Source organism: Danio rerio, chromosome 1 (assembly GCF_052040795.2).
Source record: "Danio rerio strain M-AB ecotype USA chromosome 1, GRCz13ab, whole genome shotgun sequence".
Lineage (NCBI taxonomy): Eukaryota > Metazoa > Chordata > Actinopteri > Cypriniformes > Danionidae > Danio > Danio rerio.
This window is the reverse complement of record NC_141021.1, coordinates 22,149,401-22,170,559: the sequence shown is the minus strand read 5'-3', so window position 1 is coordinate 22,170,559 and position 21,159 is coordinate 22,149,401. Positions and strand designations below refer to the sequence as shown.

Below are 21,159 nucleotides of genomic sequence, written 5' to 3'. Positions count from 1 at the left end.
ATTATTCACAGCCACAGAGAGATGATATATTCAATGTCAGAGAGCGTAACTGTCACCTCTGAGAGTCTCCTGTGCACATTCACTACGTTTCAACTCCACAGCTTCCCGTTACTGAATCACCATAGTTGAGTTTTTTGTCTTTCTCTCTCTTTTTTTTTTGTCTTTTTATAATTCAGTGCCAGAAGCCATAGAGCCGTCACTGTGCGTTTCACTCAGGGGAGAAACGGCAGTTAAAAATATCCTACTTTTCATGTCCAATTTCCCCTCATCTCATTCCCCTGCTCAAATTAAACATGCGACCTTCAGAGAGAAAGAAGGCAAGAAACTCTGAGTGATTTCTAGTCCTAATAGAATTAATGTCGGCTTCCCTCTGCTGTTTGACTGTTACAGTGTTCAGGTTGTGATGACATTGAGATGATTTTGAACGCTACTGCTTTCTGTTTCAACATGCTGTGGGGAAAAACAGATTTGCTATTTGTGTTGGACAAGTTGAACTGGTGTATTTTGGATTCAGTCAAGTGAAAGAGCTTTCATTTTCTGACTTTTTTCTGTTTCTTAGGTAAGTTTGGGGTTTAAAGTGGGAGTTAGATTTGGTTTTGTTCTATTCTTGTTTTTTAATGGTGTCACTCTTGTTCCTTGGGATTTCCATGCTTTTATGCTTTTTTATCATTATAAAATGTATATACAGTTAAGGGTAGGGATACTCATTTACTACTTGTTAACCGAATATAAATGATTAACATTAATCATTAATCAGATTAATGTTAAATTATTATTTAATAAAAAAAAGAATTGACTATGAATTGTCTATTTTGTGTCTGACACATTAAATATTGCATATTAATACTGATTTATTTTAACATGCGAACAGCAGCATACAGAACATAATAACAAAAGACCGCACTTTCTTCTAGCACCTGCACTGTTTCTAACATTAAAAAACAGAACAAACTAAATAAAAGCAATAAAATAAATAGTCTTTCCATAGATAATTTCATTTAAATTGCTACATGTACTGTATATTACTAAATGAAAACACTGACTGAATCCTTTTAATCCGGCACAGGCTGTTGTTTTCCAATCATGTTTTTTTTTTACTTTGGTCAAATAAAAACAGCAGGCTACCTCAAATCGATCACTCTATGAAAAATATGCATTTAATTAATGCTCCGCTGTAATTCTTATATCACAAACCTCTGTCAACATATTTATTAGAAGCCATTACTTTAAAGATTTTGTCTTAAACAATCAGCATCAGCGCTGGTTTGGCATCAACTTGTCTGTCAAACTGTGACCCCCAATAAGCTTCTTTCATTTTGCTTCTTTGGCAAAATATGTCTGTAGACACATGTGGTTGCACATGCTAGTGTCCTGTGAGTTAACAAATGTGTTGCATATTTATGCAGCCAAACATAAAAAAAAAAAAAGAAATTAATAATACTTTTATCGGTTAAAAAATTCACTTTTTCAGTTAATGGTTAATTGGTTATTATGAGCATCCCTAGTTAAAGGCAAAGTTATTTTCATGAGAAATGTTAGAATATTTCCAAAGATAAGTCATGGTTTTCTTAGAGACTTTTCCCAATATTTTTAAAAACATAATTTTAATAAAATTATTTTTAGGTTTTTGCCACTGACATAACAATATTTTTCTAGTTATTTTACAAGACACTAGTATTCATCTTAAAGTGCAATGTAAAGGCTTTACTAGGTTAATTAAGTTAACTAGGTGAATTGGGTTAACTAGGCAAGACACTGGACAATAGTGGTTTGTTTTGTATCCAATCAAAGTATTGAAATAAATATATAAAAATATTATAAGAAATATAAGAAATACATTTCTTAAGGTGGCTAAAATATGTTTAAAACATTTTTACATGTAAAAATGCGTTTATTTCAACAACAAAAAATGAATTTATTAAAAAAAAAAAAAAATAATAAAATATATATATATATATATATATATATATATATATATATATATATATATATATATATATTATAGAAAATTCTGAGAAGAATATCCTTGCTCTGTTAAACATTACTTGTAAAATATATAAATATGTATAAGATTTTTAATTACATGAAAGGGCTAATCATTTTGCCTTCACCTGCTTATATTTATACCTACTGTTTATAAATTCTGGCATTTTTGTTTCTACTAATTTGGAATTTCACCTGAAATTGTAAAATAAATTGTAAAAACAAATTGGTGTTTTATCATGCACCAATTCTGAATATCTCAAAATGGCCACATGCATAAAGCCTGTGTACCAGTATATACGTACCAATTTGTCACTAAACATGATCTTGTATTACAAACATGTACCAGAAAAGTCCATATGTAAATACACAAGACACTAGACTCACCCAGTAGCTTCTTGCCAGCCTGCTGTTTGTGGATGATGGTGATCTCTGATTGACAGGGAGCCTCTAAAACACATCGATTTCAGATCAGCAGTGAGAAAGAAACCATCACCATTATTTCTCTGTGAGAGAGTTTTGAACTGCAAGCATTATGTTGTTTAGTATATAAAAAACACAGAACTGCATTATCCCACAATGCAAAGAGGAGAATAAGCGCTAAGATGATTTTGTGTTTATGGCCTAATGAGCATCAAAACCTACACTGGTTGAACTTTCTCCATAAAATAAAATTGCATTTGCAAATACTAACATTTTTTATCTAAAAATGTCATGTAGTACATGGATACTGTAAATATATGTAATGTATAAATAAATATACAGCAGGAAAAATAGGTATTGAGTATATAAGTACACATCATTTTTTTACTGGGAATAATATTTCAAAAGGAGCTGCTGACATGGAATTGAACTGGATTTTGGTAAAAACCCAAACAATACACACATAAAAATAAAACAATAAAATAAAAAAATTTTAAAAAAAGAATTAATTGTGTGTAATAACAATGAAATGACACAGGGAGAAAATACTGGACTACTGAAACGTATTTATTGCTTTACATAAAATAATTTTTTGGTGATGGCAGCTTAAAGATGCCGCTCTTATGGAGAATGAAGTTACATGAATTGCTCAGGTGTGATTTTCAACGGAGTGTAAAAATCTTGAGGGTTTTGTGGGTTTCGTCTATCAAATCAGATCTTTATTTTGTATTTTCTATTGGATTTAAGTCAGGTGATTGGCCATTCTACAGCTTGATTTTCCTTCTCTGAAAGCATTTGTGAGTGTTTCGAATCATTTTCTTGCTGAAATGTCCACCCTGGTTTCATCTTCATCATCAGATGTTGGACTGAAACAGCTGAAATTAATTTATAATGTGGAAGGGCGGAGGGTTGCTGATAAACTATTTTTATCAGCAGAGATTTCAGCTGCTGTCTGGGCTTTCACTGCATTTCTATAACTCCCTTTCTTCATGTTCAATACTTTTTCCCTGCGTCGTTTCATTTTATTACACATAACTTCATTTGTAAACTAATTAGATTTGTTTTCTTCGCATATATGGATTTATTTGGTTGTTGACAACATCTGGGGACAATTTCAAGTAACAGCACATTTAGAAATATGTTTTTTTTTAGGAAAAATAGTAAAGTGTTCAATGCTTATTTACCCCACTGTATTTGTAATGTTTGTGACGGTTCGGGACATTTGTAACTGAAAGTGAAATTGTTTTTTTTTTCAGTATTATTTAACTGAGGTTTAAAATGTTGCCCTGTATTTAAATACATTCAATATAAATAAAATAAACTGATAGTTCACCCAAAAATAAAAAAATGAACTCCACATTTACTAACCCTCCAAACCTGTTTGTATTATTGATTGTTTTTTTTGTTTTTTTTTGGATTGATTATTTAAAACTGGTAACATTGACATCCATAGTTTGTTCAACAGATGAAAGGAAGTCAAACTGATTTGGAACAAGTGAATGGTGAGTAAATGATGACAGCATTTACAGTTTTGGGCAAACTATTCTTTTAATGCTGTATTACAGTACTTCACATCACCACAATATTTAAGTCTGCAACAAGGGATTTCTGTGTAAAACACATGCTGGATAAGACGCCCAATTAATAAAGGGACTAAGCTGAAAGGAAAATGAAGGAATGAATACTACATGTTTGGATTACTTTCAACTTCTCAGTGTGCGTTCAAGTATAAAGCAGATTATTTCTGGGGCTGATTTAAACATTCAAATATATGTCCATAAGTGCTCTATTATTACTAAAGGTCTATTTTTGAAAATATTCAAGGGTCATTTGATTATAATTAGTTTTATATCACCTGTTTTGTGCTGTACAAACACATCTGGCTTACACTTATGATGGTGGTGTTGTTGTAGTTTTACAAAAAAAGAAATATACTCTATTGAGAAGAACAAATACCAGTAAAGTCACTAAAGTTACCAGTAAATAAGTTACCAAATTGGACAGATTAATAGTTATTACTATTATGCCTATTAATAAATTGTTGTATTTTTAAAGCAATTTAAACTGCCCTTCAATATGTACGAAGCTTTGACTGCATATACTCAGGGGAAGAATGTCTGAGTGCATAAATTACATCAGGTTTCCACTTTTTTGTTGTGCTTGAATGTTAAAGCAGCCCTCTTATAAATTGTCAGTCACTGATATGGCCCCTCGCCAATTTGAGTTTGAGACTCCTGGTCTATAACTAGCAAAAAGTGCAATTCAAAAGGGACAATTTTTGGAAATGGATATGTATTCATCATCTGAAAGCTATGGTGTATGGTTGTAGTGACAGGACAATACTCAGCTGACATACAATTATTTTTAAAATCCACTTTTACCAAAATTCAGAATGACGTGCTTAGCAGCATTATTTTGAAATATTTTTAATAGGAAATTTACAAAATCATGATCTTTATCTTTATTTAATATTCTAATGAATTTAGCCATATATATATATATATATATATATATATATATATATATATATATATATATATATATATATATATATATATATATATAAAACATATGTAATTTTGACCCAGACAGTTTTTTTTTTTTTTTTGTGGCCTAGGGTCCCATTTGTATTTCACAAACAACTTGGTTGCATGTATTTTGCTATTTCCCCTTTCTGCCGACATACCCAGGAGTACCTTATTTTTAATTATGGCATTTATTGATTGTTATTTATTCTTCATAATATCATCGGCTGGTGAACAATTTAATAATGACCGCTCAACTATATTTAAGCCCTGTTTGTTCCCTCACATCTTCTTTGTGTCAAGGTCCTGATCTTCCTGTCAGGATTTATTATGGCTTACGTAACTTGATCTGTAACTTTAAAGTGTTTAGTCCTCTTAGGCGGTGTACTTGTGAAGATTTCTGAGAATGCACATTCTGGCTCAAACGTATTCTTGAAAAGTAAGTGTTTACCTTGATATCTCTGAAAGCAAGAGCACCACTCCTGGCTGGAGATGAGCCTGTCTCTGTTTGGGTCACATGACCTGAGGAAGGCTTTAGTGCACACATCACTCTTCTCTGAGTTCAGGCTGGACAACTCAGATTGGTCGAGATGAAGGTCAAAGTTTGTGTCCAGTCTGGAAAACATCCAGCCCAAAGAGTCCTTGCAGAGTGGCACTTTACTCATGTCCACCTCTGCACAGAAATGCAGACACAGTTCAGAAAGGATTTACTTTACATTGATTTCATTGGTTGTATTGTTAAGTTAGCAGCAGTGATGGAAATAACGGATTATAAATAAACAGCTTGATTAAAAGAGGTATTTTTTTTAAAGTAAGATATGGATACTGTTTCTTCTGTTAGAGTACTAGTACTGTTATACAATTACATAATAATAACAACAACAACAATATTTTGTTCACAAAATATTATAAAAATTACTGTAAAAATTATTATTATTATTATTATTATTATTATTATTATTATTAACTAGCTTAAGCATAAATGATTTTTAGATTTATTTCTTGGCCAGTTGTGGACTATGCAATAAATATTAAATGTTATAGTAATAAACCATCTATTACATTTTATTATTCCACTATAGTTATGATAAAATTTACTATAATACAATACATTTAATAGATGGACCTTTAAAGCTGTCCAACTGCAACATTACTTAATATAGAATAGTGTACAATGTTCTATAATAATAATTTATTCTAGAATTCATTCCATTTCATTTATTTAACATATTTAATTTGAAAAAAAAAAAAGGTTTAGTTAGTTTTCCTGGTAATTAGTTGAATAGTGACTCCACTAACTCAATTACTTTTTAAGAGAAGTAAATAAAACCAAATACATGTCAATAGCTTGCAGTACTATGAGCAGTTTAGATACAGTATGTGTTGTGTGTGAGCTCACTCTTCTCTGGCTTCTGGAACTTGTATTTCTTGTTAGTATTGCCGCTCTCATGAAGAACTGTGATCCATTCTCGTAATCTGCTCACCACTTCAGTCATTTCTGCATTACCGCACTCTAAATAGGGGAGGAAAACACACTTGGTACATCCATACATAAATCAAACAACCTTAATCCAGTGTAACCACAAGGTTGCAGAAGTAAAAATCTCATTCATTTTCTTCAGTCAAATCTTTTTTAGAGATGATGTTTAGATTTTCTGATGTTAAGTGGTGATGTACATTTCTCTAGCAGTCTCAAATCAGTGATTTCATTTTTTTAAGGCTCTTTACTTTCTGAATTTCACACGAAAGGCTACAATAACCACAATTCTACAGAATCTTGCAAAATTATTACTGTTATTATAGGCTCCATGAAATTATTATTATTTTTTTAGTTAATAGTTCTATTAGCTGGTGCACCAAGTTTAGAAAATATAAAACTGATAAACATCTTAAGCTCATCACCCCATAAATCAGTTTCTCATCAAATCTTGACCAATCAAATGCTCTCTAGGATCTAACATGTCCTGCCCCTCCAAGACATTTCTCATTTGCTTATCATTTGATGCACTTGAGCTCAACCATTCTCATTGGCAGAGCTGTGATAAAAAAACAACGCTATTGGCTGTTTTTGTAAAAGGGGAGGTACTACTCTGTCCCACCTTCTCTTAATTTTTTCAGTAGAGATTATGTCCAACGTAGAATAAAATGCATATTTCACTTCACGGGAACTTTAATGAAAACAGTGCTTATGCCAAATTATGCTTTTTAAGTGTGGTTATTTAATGCTTCGTTCTTTTAATAGCTGCAATAATTGAAACTTTGAGTTAGCCCATCTTGTTGACAACCACTGTATTTGATGAATGAGTCAAAGACGAGCCATTCCATTTTGGTGTCCGCATCAAATATGAACTAACAAAAATTATTTTATTTTCTGAGAAAGTAAAATATTTTTAAATAATGAGAAATAAAACTTCAAAAAACAGGTGAAATCAAATTCTATTATTGTACAGCGGAACAGAATTTAGATTTGAAATTAACAGATAATTTTATTAATTTCACTGTTACAAAAAACATTTTGCTACCAAAAAGCTAAAATCTACATTCTTGTTTGTTCATAAACTATTGCTACATTCTTTATATACTTTGAATTTACATTGTTATATGTAAATCATGTTAAAAAAAATATTTAAAATCATATTTTTTTGCTCCAACTAATTTAAAATAGCAGAACTTTTTATATATATTTGATGGTTTAAAAAAAGCCTCTTTATGTAAACTTTGATCTATATTTTAATATTGTGCAGCAAACTATAAATATATTATTCTCAGCCTTTCTGCAGGTTTCACCTGCAGTTCAATTTAAGACTTTTTATTACATTACTAAGACTATTATGAACTAAATTTTACACTCATAAAGAGCTAAACTGTTTGGAATTTTTCAAATGGCCCAGATGGAAAAGATTTTTATTTGCTCTATCAAAAAAATTATATAATTTAATACATTTAATAATACAATAATAAATTAATAATGAAAACAACAAAGTTTTCCAAAATAAACTTTCTTTAAAATAATAAAAAATCTGAAAAAATGTTTTAAAAGCTTTAAAAACTAAAATAAATTAAATTTATCCACAACAATCTGTCCAGGTCAGAGTCCTCAGCAGTAAATAAATAGAGCATACATTTAAACAAATGTTAATGTAAGGAAAATAATTAAACCATAAGGATGAATAGAGTTAAAAAATAACTTAAAAAAAAGTTGAAAGTTTTATTGAGATGAATTGTTGGCGATTGTAAGGGTTTTGGGCAGATTAGGTTGCAATACATAAACAAAGGAAAATTAAGACCCGATTAAAAAAGATTTATGACTTACAATATTTCAGGACTTTTAAGTCTTTTGAAGGCCTAAAATTTAGATTTTGCGATTTAAGACTTTGTAAGACCGTTTTCTATTAAGACCGTTAAATATATTTCTCTATATTTGTCTATACGCTGATAGATTAACAAAGCAACAGGTTTTTAAAACATAATAAAGGTAATACACATGTAGTTGTACTTTATCAGCTGATATCAAATTAATTTCTTTTTTAAAGGTTACTGAATCAGCACAGCTTAATAGCTTAAATGACTGATTGCCAAAATGTAAAACGAGGGATTTCCTTTCATCGTGTAGAATGTAATTACACAGACACAGCCCCTTTTTATCTTTTCTAATGCTTGTTTTGTTTTCGAATCAAAGGAAATGTCATTCATCTCCCAGCTGATTTGATTTACTGTACGTCTTTACAGAATGCTGAACTGGGCAAAATACCTGAAATGAAAACTATTTAAATGAAGGAAAGAAATACCAGGACTGCTGAAAAAGTACGCATACACTGTTGAACTGGGTTGCCTTATGTATTCATGAAAATCTAGCTTCAGTGATCACAGCTAAAATAGATTAGCATTTTAACAAGGAACAGAAAAACTGATTATTAAAAAAAAACCACTCCACTATAAAAAAAAGAGTAATTTTACAAGTCCCATATATGTGATACAGTTGAATTATGTGATACAGTGGTGATACAGTTGAAATTTACTATTTCTGAATCCATTCAGTCGATCTCTGGGTTCTGGTGAGAGCTTAGCTTAGTTTCTCATAAATCGTTGAAACGTATTAGACATTAGCATCTTGCTCAAAGTTCCAATTCTTTTTCTATTTAAAGCTTAACTATTCTGTAGTTTCATTGTATACTAGGCTGATAGTAAATGACAAGTTCAGAGTTACAATTAAGAAACGTAGCTGCTAGTTTAAGGACGGAAAAATCTGCTTTGCGCCGCAGCGCATGTCCCAGGGCTGATAGTGGAAAAAATTCCTGAGCCTGAACTTTTTTTCCTTGCCCCTGAGGTGAGTAGGGGTGGGGGTACTATGTATGCAACGCACTTTTAACACAACTTGTGGGCCCCTGGGCCCAAATATATTAACAGCCTATGTGTAACCCTGATCATCATTATTGTCAAGTGGCTCTTTTTAGACACATGCCAGTAATGTCAGTGACACATTCCAGTGTCAGTGATCCTGTGACATTTGCCAGTAGGTGTCAGTATAAGCACGCTATAAGCACATTAATCTTATAAGTCTCTTTGCTTTAATATTTAAAAATCATGAGGCAAATGACACCTGTTATCTTACATGCATATATGTTATGAGTTTTCAACATGCATCTTATTATAACTTTTTAAAGGATATTATTTAAAATACCTTAAAATGAAAATAAGTTAAATAATAAAACAAATGAATGAATTAAAAACATAGAGAAGTCCATATTGTGGGGAACAAAGGAACTGCCAGGATGCAATAATATACAGTACAACAGATAAGTGTAACCCCTCCCATACATAAGCATGCCACAATAAATTTGACTGACATGTACTGTCAAATGACTATATTACGTACGGAAGTATGACTACGAATACATAAAATAAATGCGTTTAAATGAAAACATCGTGGAGTAGCTCAGCATAGAAACTAACTTGCGACGCGATAAATTAGGTTAAAAGTCGCGTAATGATTAAATATGGTTTTGCTCGAGTTAATTAATGTCATAATTAATGTCAGTGACATGCAGCGCGACACTCTGAGTGACACAGGTCACTACACATGCCACTAGCGAGTGACACATGACAGTGGAAAACCGGACGTGCCACCAGAAGTGTCACTACACTCAGTGGCATGTGCCAGTGTCATCTGTACGTCAGATGTCGTGTCACTCCATGTTAAAACTGCTACTGTGAATCCGCGTTTAAGCGCACACAATAAGCTAAAACTCGCCCCAAGCACCGGCAAAAACAAATAACAATGAATGTGTCGAGGAAAGAGTAAGGACATATCTTAATTATTTATTAATAAACTTATTCTGAGTCAGTGTCGCAAAGATTCTGACTGGCAATCTCCTCTTGGACTCGCCTTTAGAAATTCATCTTTACGGATTACATGAAGGAGTTTTTTTGTTTTCGATTTGTTTTATTTCGTCAAGTAATAATTTAAAGCTTTCTATAAATATATTTATTATGTCTGTGAGGCATATACATTTTGCTTCATTTTGTTAAGCGCTCCTGTTCAAAAACCAGACGACAAAAAGCGCATAATTTTGGTTTTCTTTATTTTATAAAACGCTGTAACGTTTTTTTGATGTATTACTCGTTCTTTGTGAGCAAAAATGACGGATAACTTTAAATTGCTCCCACTGAAAAAATGCAAGTGATTGCTCTGGCGCCTCGATGTCCTGCAAGCTTTTTATAAGCAAACTATGCGCCTAATAGCACACATTCTTTAACGTTTAAGCTACCATTGTTTTATACTTGAACTGTTTTATATCTTTTATTTTAGGCAAGTCGTGATGATCTGAGAAGGCAAACTGATCAAACAATGATGGTCTTCCGCTGGGCGCTGTTCGTTAAAAAAAAACAACTTATTTTTAAAATGCTCCAAACGTTTTTCTAAATAAGCTGAATAAAAAAACGAAACTAAATATAAACACTTTGACATTAGGCTACATACAAAACTGAACTATTTCATAGCTGAAACACTAAGTTGTTTAAGGAGAAGGGGGAAATATATTTTCTGTCCCGTCTATTGCGTTATTTCGAGAATAAACCCAGCGTAAATATGCAGATGTCATTCCCAAAACATATCAGCGTATATGTGCCGAAAACGAAAGTTTCATACAAATTCTGAATGGATTATAGCCTGGAAAGTGCAAAGCACGCTCCTCTTATTATCACTAAAAAGCGTCACTAATCTTAGTTCATAGAGATCTCACAAAGATCCGTTATAATTTATAAAGCTCTCTAAATTACACAATTAATCTTTTATTTACATGGCGTCTACACTCAAAAGATGATTCACGAGCACACAAAATGGCACTTAATAAAACCAATCCGGCGCTTTCAGCAGTGAGTGAATTCTGTGAATCTAGAGAAAAGACAGATCAATATCCGTGAACCTGATTTTTTTTCCCGCAGCCACAGTACGCCGGAAATCCGGCGTGGTGCCGGAACGCTATCACCCCTGATGTCCTAACAGGGTTGAGCTTATTCTCTTAATGAGTTATAGGTGTTTTTTGAGAATAAACCAATCAACTCTGTAAGTGGAAAAACTGAGCACTTCACTAGCAAGAACACATTTAAATAGAGCATCTGCAGCGTGAGAATGCGAGAATTACTTTCACTTTCACTCTCGTGGTTAAGGAAACATGTTGTACACACAGACATCCATTAGCCTACATAATTAATTTCGTCTATTAAGCACAATGATTTGTTTCAAAACGATTTCTAAATTCAGTTCTAATTTTCAGCAAATGAATAAATGAACAATAATAATGAAGTGTGGTCAAAAAACTGAGTTATATCTAAATACACAAGCTGTGCCCCATATGGTCCAAACACTGACAGGTGGGCAAATCTAAGCTTGTTTTTTAATAAAGCAAATATAAATATGCATATAATAATTAATACTTCTACTAAAAATAACAATAACCAAAAGCAAATTGTCATGTATAAACTGAAAAAGCCCCTCGAGATGAAGAAGGCATGAAAGCATTGGTTTTTATATTTATGTAGAAAAAGCATGATCGCCTCAAAGCAAGAAGGTCGCTGGTTCGAGCCTCGGCTGTGTCAGTTGGCATTTCTGTGTGGAGTTTGCATGTTCTCCCCCTGTTCACGAGGGTTTCCTCCAGGTGTTCCGGTTCCCCCCACAAGTCCAAAGACATGTGGTATAGGTGAATTGGATAAGCTAAATTGTAAATGAGTGTGTATGGTTGTTTCCCAGTGATGGGTTGCAACTGGAAGGGCATTCGCTGTGTAGAACATGTGCTAGATGAGTTGGCGGTTCATTTTGCTGTGGCGACCCTAGATTGATAAAGGGACGAAGCCGAAAAGAAAATAAATGAATGAATGTATTCCTTTAAGGTTCATAATAAAACCGGAGAGTGATTACAGTATATTCACTCAGCAGCTCTCTATGTTGTGCCCTTGAGGAGGACACTTAAGTCCAGTTAACCTTCAGAGTGAACAGAGCAATCCTTGCAATTATTATTGTTCTGTAACAGAACATCCGTCTTAGAGATGCTTCAGGCTATAAACCTGCAGTTTTATTTAAAACATCTTCTGGATAGCTTCAGCAATATGCCTGCTGGTGAGATTTGCTCTTGTCCAATATTTAAATCATTTCCAATTCACATGATTGTATTTTTCTGTGCCCAAGTTTTGTTCTGATGCGTTGATTAGATGTAATAGTCTGCGTATATTGTTTGGGGATGGTTTGGGGCATTTGACAAATCGAGTTTTGTTGTAAGTAATTAATGAGCGTAACTGATTGAATTCTTGTTGCTAATGCATCAGACATCTGTGCTGACTGGTGATAAGATGCAGTGCTGGAGGGAAGGGCTTGTGCTTGACATTCAGATGCAGATGTGAGGAGTTTTGTTCGTGTTCGATTTGTTCTTTTTCCTTTTTTACAGTATGTGCAATGATGGAATGTTTCTTGGGTTGGGTTTCCTGAGACATTCTGTGTCTGATTATTTCAGCATCATTATAAAGTACATAGAATAACTTAAGGTGTTGCTTTTTAGGTTCTTTAACAATTGAACTACCAGGATGCTAAAACTACTAGAATGGTAGAATGACAACACTGAAATGATTTTTTTTTGTCGTGTCATTCAGCTTGTTTACATGGACACCACAAATCTGATTTTAATGCGATTAGGACAATACTTTGATTAAGAGTCTCATGTAAACAGCGATTTTTGATTAATTTAATCAGACTAAAGTCATAATCGAGCTAAACAGAAATATGATTAAGACGTGGAGTATGCCGATTTTAGTGGCAATATTGAAGCGCAGTACAGACATGTAAACACCGCAATCAAACTATTACCGTTGTGTAGGATTTTCGCGACATTTTGCGACAGGATAGTTTATACACGCACTGCTGTTTGACACTATTCTCTGCACCTACCGAGTCAGTGAAGGACCACAGACACCTGTATTCTGAAATGCAAAGGTTTTTTTCCCCATTCAGCATGTGATATCGAATTCCATTAAAACAACACTCTTTAAATATTTTAATGTATGCACAGCTCAATTTGGATCTGAATTTTCCAAATACGCAGATGATTGGAACTCCACAAAGCTTCTGGAGTACTCTCTATTGGAAATGAATGACTTCCGGTTTGTTGCTTGTCGTTGTCGTGTGCAGTGAAAAGGAGGCTTTAGAAAAAGTACCACCATCTTGCCGTTGTCATGTCAACTTGGTACGCTGAATCTTGTGGTCTCTCTTTCCTTTGAGTTCTTTTGATTGTTCCACTGCTGTGTAACTGATATTAAAGATTCCCCAAGAAATCAAAACAAACCATATGATTTTGTTAGCTCACATTGTAAGTTTTGTGGTGAATAAATCATGTTCAGTATCTTTAAGAAAAAAAAATTATTTGACCTTCTAATCTTTTATTGAAATCTGAAAATGTACTTCCTGTTTGTTTACAGATAAATTATCAGATTACGTGATTTTGAAATAATGGGCGTGGCCAACATATTCAACCACATCCCTACAGCTGTTTTGACAATGAACAGAAATGGCGAGCAGGAGGAGTCTGTTAGGTTGTAATAACTCTTCTAAAAACCCTTTCCCGATCTTTCTGAATGAAATGCCTACTTTACTAAATTTAATCAGTCTGTGGTAGAAAAAAGCCACGTCCACTGTTTGCTCATTTAAAATTCCGTTTCTCTAGGAACTGCATCACAATACGGAAAAAAATATTGATCACAGCTTCAGATTCAATGGGACTTTAATGAGCGTCACTCATGTGCGAGGTGCTGCAGAAGACGTGAATGGTCTGTCAAATGTATTTACATAGAGTTGTTTTGTCTACACAAGATCGAACTGTTGTTGTCCGCTGCTCCTGCTGTTATGAATGGACTTCCAGTCAGTGCTAGTACTTTCATTAAAGAGATTTCAACTTATTGATTTTATGTGCAATTGTGGTTCTTCTGTTTTTAGGAGAGGGTTGGGCTCAACCTCTGAAAGTTTAATATGCAATATCTAACCATTTTGAGGGATGTAAACAAAAACCAATGTATTTCCTTTTTACATTTTTCATTTCTATAGCTTCTGAGAATTCAAAAAGAGCCACTTATTAATAAATAATGTTATGATAGATGTTTTAACATCAAGTTATGATTGAACTGCCTTTTGTTACAGTTATGAAATAGTTTGATAACAAACAGGAAATGTTCATGGGCCAATGACATGACCACATTGACATTTTCATTACACTGTTTATTTTGTACTTTATTACAAAAAGCTTTTCAGTTCTGTAGCTGATTGTGACAAAACATTTATGCCTGTTCAAAATAAATAGAAAAAGCAATCACTTGGAAGTTGTTGCTTATTCCTGGTGTACCACACTTCAACCTGGAACCCCAAAACAGAGGTACAAGCCAAACCTTGACTTCAGTGTACCATTACATCCTTACTTTTTTGTAATATAATTGTGTACGATTTAATAGACTGCCCTCGAAGATGCAGCACGTCATGATTTTGCCGAGTACTATGCGATCCTGGATTAACATCTATGTTAGTTCTGGAACATCATTTTTGTTAAAAAATTTAATCCATACCTATTCCCTACCCCTCAACCCAACCATAACTCTAAATTTTTCTCAAAAACAGAGGGGAATAATAGTTGAATAACAATCATGTAGAAGTGCATAAACCTAAACTTAACATAAATGGTAAATGTATCCCTTAATTCTGATTGACTGATTGCAATGTTGTTCCAGGATCAACATAGATGCTAATCTTGGAATGTTCACAAACTTAGTGAAATCAGGTTAGCGGGAGATGTCATTTAGGCCTGCAGGCGAGAGAGCAAATGTTTTTCATTGCAGTTAAAATGTAGTTTTTTTGATAGTTTAAAAGACTTCTCTGAGGAAAAGTGAAGTTTTTTTGTTAGCAGAAAATTGCTATGGAGTTCAGGCATGGATATTCTAAGGCACAGGAAAAAGCAGCAAACTTGCGGTCAATTTGACCGATATGTTATTAAGTTTCCATTCTATTGAGCTATATATATTTGACACATTTTCTTTTGTGGTTTTTGGAGTGTAAGCATAAGTGCAGAGTCTCCAGATGAGTCATTTTGCACTATATGAAAATTTAAATTGGACTTCTCAAATCTTCAAATAAAGGCATAACCGTAAGTTATAATACAAAGGTTAGACCAAGTCATTATTTAGGAAGTCTAAAGTCTTTCAATTTAGGTCAATATAGGCCATTCCTTACAGTGACTTTAACTACAGATTAGCGGTGGCCTCCTGCAAGTCAGTGATATAATACAAGAGGCAAATGGCCAATTTTAAAACTATAAAATAAATCCTTTTCAGCCGCTAACAGTTCATTGTGTTAACCATAGGCTGTTTACAGTTTCCTAGCAACATAGTGCATTAGAGTATGATTCCTGTTGTGAAGGTCAGCCTACAGAGGAGCATCTAAATGGCTTTCTTAAAACACCATCTGATATATGAATGTCAATTACATCAAACAAAAGACGGCAATAAAAAGATGATAATAATTAAGACAGATAATGGCTTCAATGACCAGTTTTTCAGTGAAGTAATGGAGAGAATTAAATCAGATTGAAAGCAGAACTATACGAATGACAGGCTTTGATAAACAAAGCGAAAACACACCAGCTGCTGTATAAAATCCCACAGGCAGTAGGACTTTATACAGTGAAGAAACAAGATATAGACTAACCATGATGTTTATGTATGTATTCCTGTAGGCTTGTGGATTGTATGTGGTTGTCTCTGTATATATGATGGATGTAAAAATAAAATGGATGAGCTTTATTACCTTTTAAATTATTTTGTTTGAAAAGTCAGTTAATTACTGAAATATTTACAGACAATAGAAATGTAACAAGGCTTACTTATTTTAAATAAAGTCAACTAATCAATTTTTATAGTGTGGAGAGCCACGTATTTTTGGTCAAAAGGGCACATACAGTAGGTTCCCTACCACTGGGCTAAGTGCATGGTCTAAAGCACACGGCGCAGGTGCATTTAGGATGTATCCGAATCCACTTCTGCTATTTTAAAGATGGGAAAAACGATTGACGTGGTCTAAAAGGATTGTCCTTATTGTCTTAATGAGTTATGGGTGTGTTTTTGACGTAATATGCATTAATCCAATTAGAGTCGCTAATTTACACAGTGAACTTGTAAGGGAAAAACCTGAACTCTTCACAAGCAACCAAAAGGATCAACTCATGCATGAGGTTAAAATACGTGACCATCTACTGAACAAGGTTAATTTCACCAAAACCCCCAAAAAGGTCAAGAAAGCATAGGAGGAGTTAGCGCTTTTATGTAGTGTACACAATAATAATCCTTTACATTTTTATTCTTAAATTTTTTGTTTAAAGATGTTTGTGTGCTGCTTACCCTGTGCACAATTCAACGTTGGATCAGATATTGGATAAAAAAACAGCCATTGGGTGAGGTGTCATTTAAATTAATAAATTAACCCAATGTTGGGTTATGACAACCCAACATTTTTTAGTATTAAAATAATAACAACAACAACAATAATAATAACAATTATTATTGTTGTTGTTGTTATTAATAAAATACATTATTATTATTATTATTATTATTATTATTATTATTATTACTATTAATAATAATAATAAATCATTAAATTATTAAAATTAATACTTATTTCATTATTATAATTATTACTATTATAGTTGTTGTTAAAATTATGACCATACATTTGATTTTTTGTGTTAAAAAGAAAAGCTGTTTCTTGAAACATAATTATGTAATACTAGAAATGTTTCACTGTCATTTTTAATAATGTGTCTTTGCTGCATGAAAACATTGATTCTTACTCATCAAACATCTGAGCAGTAGCGAACAAAACAAGAGCTTTGGTCTCGCTGATATTTGGCAACTAGAAAAAAACCCCAACATTCACTCTCACTTCTTCAAAAATCTATTGCGTCTTCAATTGCATGATCGTAAGTTTAGTTTGCTTTGCTTTGAGCTGTAAGTTTTCATCGACAGCCTTTTGATTGTGAAAGTTTGACTTTCCTCCATAGCCTAAAGCAGAGCAGCTGAAGACAGGACTTATGTTCATTGGGATAATGATGAAAACAAACATTACCGCGCTGTCTTTCTCTCATACATACACACACACATACACAGATACAAACAATCTGGAACAGCAAACATTTAATAAGTTCCTCCGGGATTCAGCAGTTTGAGATTCTGAACTATATAAGACTAGTTTGGTGAATTGAAATCTCTGTGCTGCTCGCATTGCAGCTGAAAACATGTCAAATGCCCACCTTCCCACAAACACAAAGATGACTGATTGCTTTTAGATACAGAACCGTTTATTGGTTCATCTAGCAATAACTTTTATCATTACCATGTGTTAGGTCTGAAAAGGGAACGCCAACATATGTATTGTGCCACCAATCAAAATGCACCTTACTGAACAAACTTGAGAAACTACACTATTTAATTATTATTATTTTATATAAAATAAAATAAATAGTTTTAGCAATATTAATAGACGTTTGTCAAAAATTAAATAAGCTGAGTAAGGTTATATATCAGTAATATTGAGTACGATGAGCTAATGTTACTTAAAGATTTTAGGCAATGGGTTTACTCATTTATTTTAAGTAAAGTCAACTAATCTGTTTTTACAGTGTGGAGAGCTTATGTTCATGTATTCATGAACGGCTGGATTCAATGCATTCAGTAGCAAGTCTTAGTGAACGAATCATTGATTCAGATGAATGACTCGTGTACAGTGTTTGGCAGTAGCGTTGCTAGAAGTAGTGACGCTAATAGCTTAACTACAATTCTCAGTAGTGTGGCGGTAGCGTCGCTACTTTCTAAATCAAATAGCTTTTCAGTAGCGAAGCTATTTTATTAGTCAAGTAGCTGCCATTTTCAGAATACCATTTTGTCAATCACATCTGTGATCAGAATGTTATGTTTGAATAGAATCACATGAGATTTGCCGCTAATGAATTGAATTGTGTTTTGAATATATGAATTGGAGTTGTGGATTTATGAATCGTGTTTTGAATTTACCACATGTGCTGTGCATTTATGGATTTTATGAATGCAAATGTATTATTATTATGACTGATCTGGCTCCATAAATAATTCGATTAATCTCATTGCGTCACCACGCTATCTACATTTCCTCTGAAATTTCATTTTTAATTTGTCGACTTTAACTGCAGTTTGGCACTTTCACTTTCATTCAGGAACATTTCATGCATGCCCCCCATGACAAAATGCGGCAAAAATCCTACATGACGGTAATAGTTTGACTGCGGTGTTGACATGTCTGTACTGCACTTCAATAATGAGACTGGAATCGACATACTCCACATGTTTTAATCAGATTTCTGCTTAGTTGGATTGACTTTAATCAGATTAAGGTAATCAAAAATTGCAGTTTACATGGTAGACTCTTAATTAGAGTATTGTCTTTATCATATTAAAATCAGATTATTGGTGTTAATCCTCACTGAAGTAATGTTCACAATAATATGCTTTCATTTTAAAGATTTTTCCTCCATTTAGGCCTTCTGTCTGAGAGTGCAAAATTAACCAGAAAAAATATAATCTGTGATTTTTGTAATGTCTCATTTGTGACTATTTATATCTGGACCACCAACTAACTGTGCTTTCTTTCTTTCTTCCTTTCCTTCTCCCTTTAAGTTTGCAGAATTAAGCAGCATAACAGCTAAAAAGGAAACCATTACCACCCCGAAGCCTCACACTTTCTTGTTTACAATGTTCATACTCTATTTTAATATGCTTCTATTTTGAAAACTGGATTGTACCATATACATTAAGCAGTGTACATTTGTCCTTTCCAAACAAAGCCTTTTTGGGCCGAACTAAGTGAAGTCAATCAAAAAAATGTGTGTACCTCTCTTCTCTGCTGGATTTCCTGGAGTGCAGGGACACTGTCCTGGACACTTCACAGAAATCTGCTTTCCAGAGATACAAGCTTGATATTCCAGTTTACACTACAACACACACACACACACACGCACGCACGCACGCACGCACACACACACACACACACACACACACACACAGAGAGATAGAAAGCTGAGATTAGATAAGTAAAGTACATTGTCGATCGGGGATTAATCTCTTGGTTGAATACCTCTGTGACATGGCTTTATGAAAAGCAATTTAGACACATATAGAGGCACACACACAGTGGCAATTCTCACAAAACAGGTGTGTGTGTGTTACCTTGGTGGAATAAGTGTGTCCATCTGTTCCACAAATAGGTGAAGGGTGCACAACTGGGCATGTTTTGCATTTCAGCAGTGGTGAGTTCAAGTTCATGTCCTTAAAACTGCACACAGAATGTTTTTTTCAGAATTTTGCAGCACTGGTTTTGTTGTAATAGCCAGATTTACCTTTGGTTATACAGTACAAACACGGAGACAATCATTTCCATTAAAAAAATTAAATTTGATTATGAACAGCAAAGACAAACAATACACAACACTATTTAACACCAGAACTAAATTCTATAACTACTAGAATGGCCATAGCTGTCATTCTTAAATTTTAACCATTCATATACAGTAAGACTGTACTTAATATCATTTTTGTCACCTTATATTTTAAGTGGAAGCTTCTATTGCGATTTTAGAATTAGGCTATGAATGTCTGTCATCATATTTTATTAAGTCATTACCAAGCGGCAACCTCCTGCTTTCCCTTGTGAAGCCAATACGGAAGTAACTGAAACTGCAAGTCAAGGACTCGCCTTTAGGGGCTGGCTCCAGGAACTCCAGATGTTCCCTGACTGCCATGCTTTGGCCAATTTTACAGCTGATAAAAACATGTTTACAGCCTGGTACAAACGATGGTTTGGTCTATATAGCTAATATTACCCTTCATGACAACTGTAAGGAGATTGAATGTTTCATTTTTTAAGTTATATTAAGTCTGCATAATTAAGGTCATGGCCACTTGAGTGACCGCTAGGTCTCACTGGTCGCTGTCATGTCACCTCAGCTGATTCAGTCTGATTAGTCGCTGAACTTATACACTGCATAAGTTCATATACACTGCATTTTTGTTTTGTTTTATGTGGCTTTACACAGTCAATTGCCTTTTGGGATTATTTCCTGTTCTATTTAAGGTTATTTATCATTTTTAATTTTCTTTAGCGCTGTAATGCACTCTAGAATCTGACAGATTGATTAGCTGTAGCCTCTAGAACGGTCTTCTGAAACATGTCATACAATGTTATGCATGGATTTTGTAAATAGCCTTGCATTTACTAACACAGACTTTATCTGGAGTATTTGGAAGTAATTTGCGTTTTCCTCCTGTAGAAAAACGTCATAAGAACAATGCTTAGTGGCTCAATGTGTTTTAAAAGACAAAACACGCCATTGATATAGTATACAACCAAGCACATATGGTCAAAACACAAACGAGTTGCAGGTAATGAAGTATTAAGCATTTCTCTCAAAGAAAACCTGTCCAAGCACAATGCTAACAGGCATCTGTAGCTCCACTGATGCTCCGCCTCTCTGCCTTTTTTTGGTAGCCCTCTGTTGGTGCGATGACGCGCAAACAAAATGTCAACAGCTTCATTCGCGCTTTTCAGATCTATGGGTGATGTCATGGATACTACATCCATATCTTTTACAGCCTATGGTCATTACCCTAAACATATCTT

At 33.6% G+C, this 21,159-nt stretch overlaps 2 protein-coding genes across 5 annotated transcripts in view; one reads left to right on the top strand and one right to left on the bottom strand.

Annotated features, from left to right (window-relative positions):
• ugt8 (UDP glycosyltransferase 8) overlaps nucleotides 1–21,159 on the top strand; it is a 170,511-nt gene that overhangs the window by 21,915 nt on the left and 127,437 nt on the right. The window lies entirely within an intron of this gene.
• Nucleotides 1–21,159, bottom strand: part of spock3 (SPARC (osteonectin), cwcv and kazal like domains proteoglycan 3) — a 69,638-nt gene that overhangs the window by 5,750 nt on the left and 42,729 nt on the right. For 3 of the 4 annotated variants that reach the window (NM_001327987.1, NM_001327988.1, XM_087236046.1), the window contains 5 exon segments: nucleotides 2,371–2,433; nucleotides 5,383–5,604; nucleotides 6,331–6,444; nucleotides 19,375–19,474; nucleotides 19,710–19,815. In NM_001327987.1, coding sequence (NP_001314916.1) covers nucleotides 2,371–2,433; nucleotides 5,383–5,604; nucleotides 6,331–6,444; nucleotides 19,375–19,474; nucleotides 19,710–19,815 — 605 coding nt within the window. 4 annotated transcript variants of the gene reach the window in all.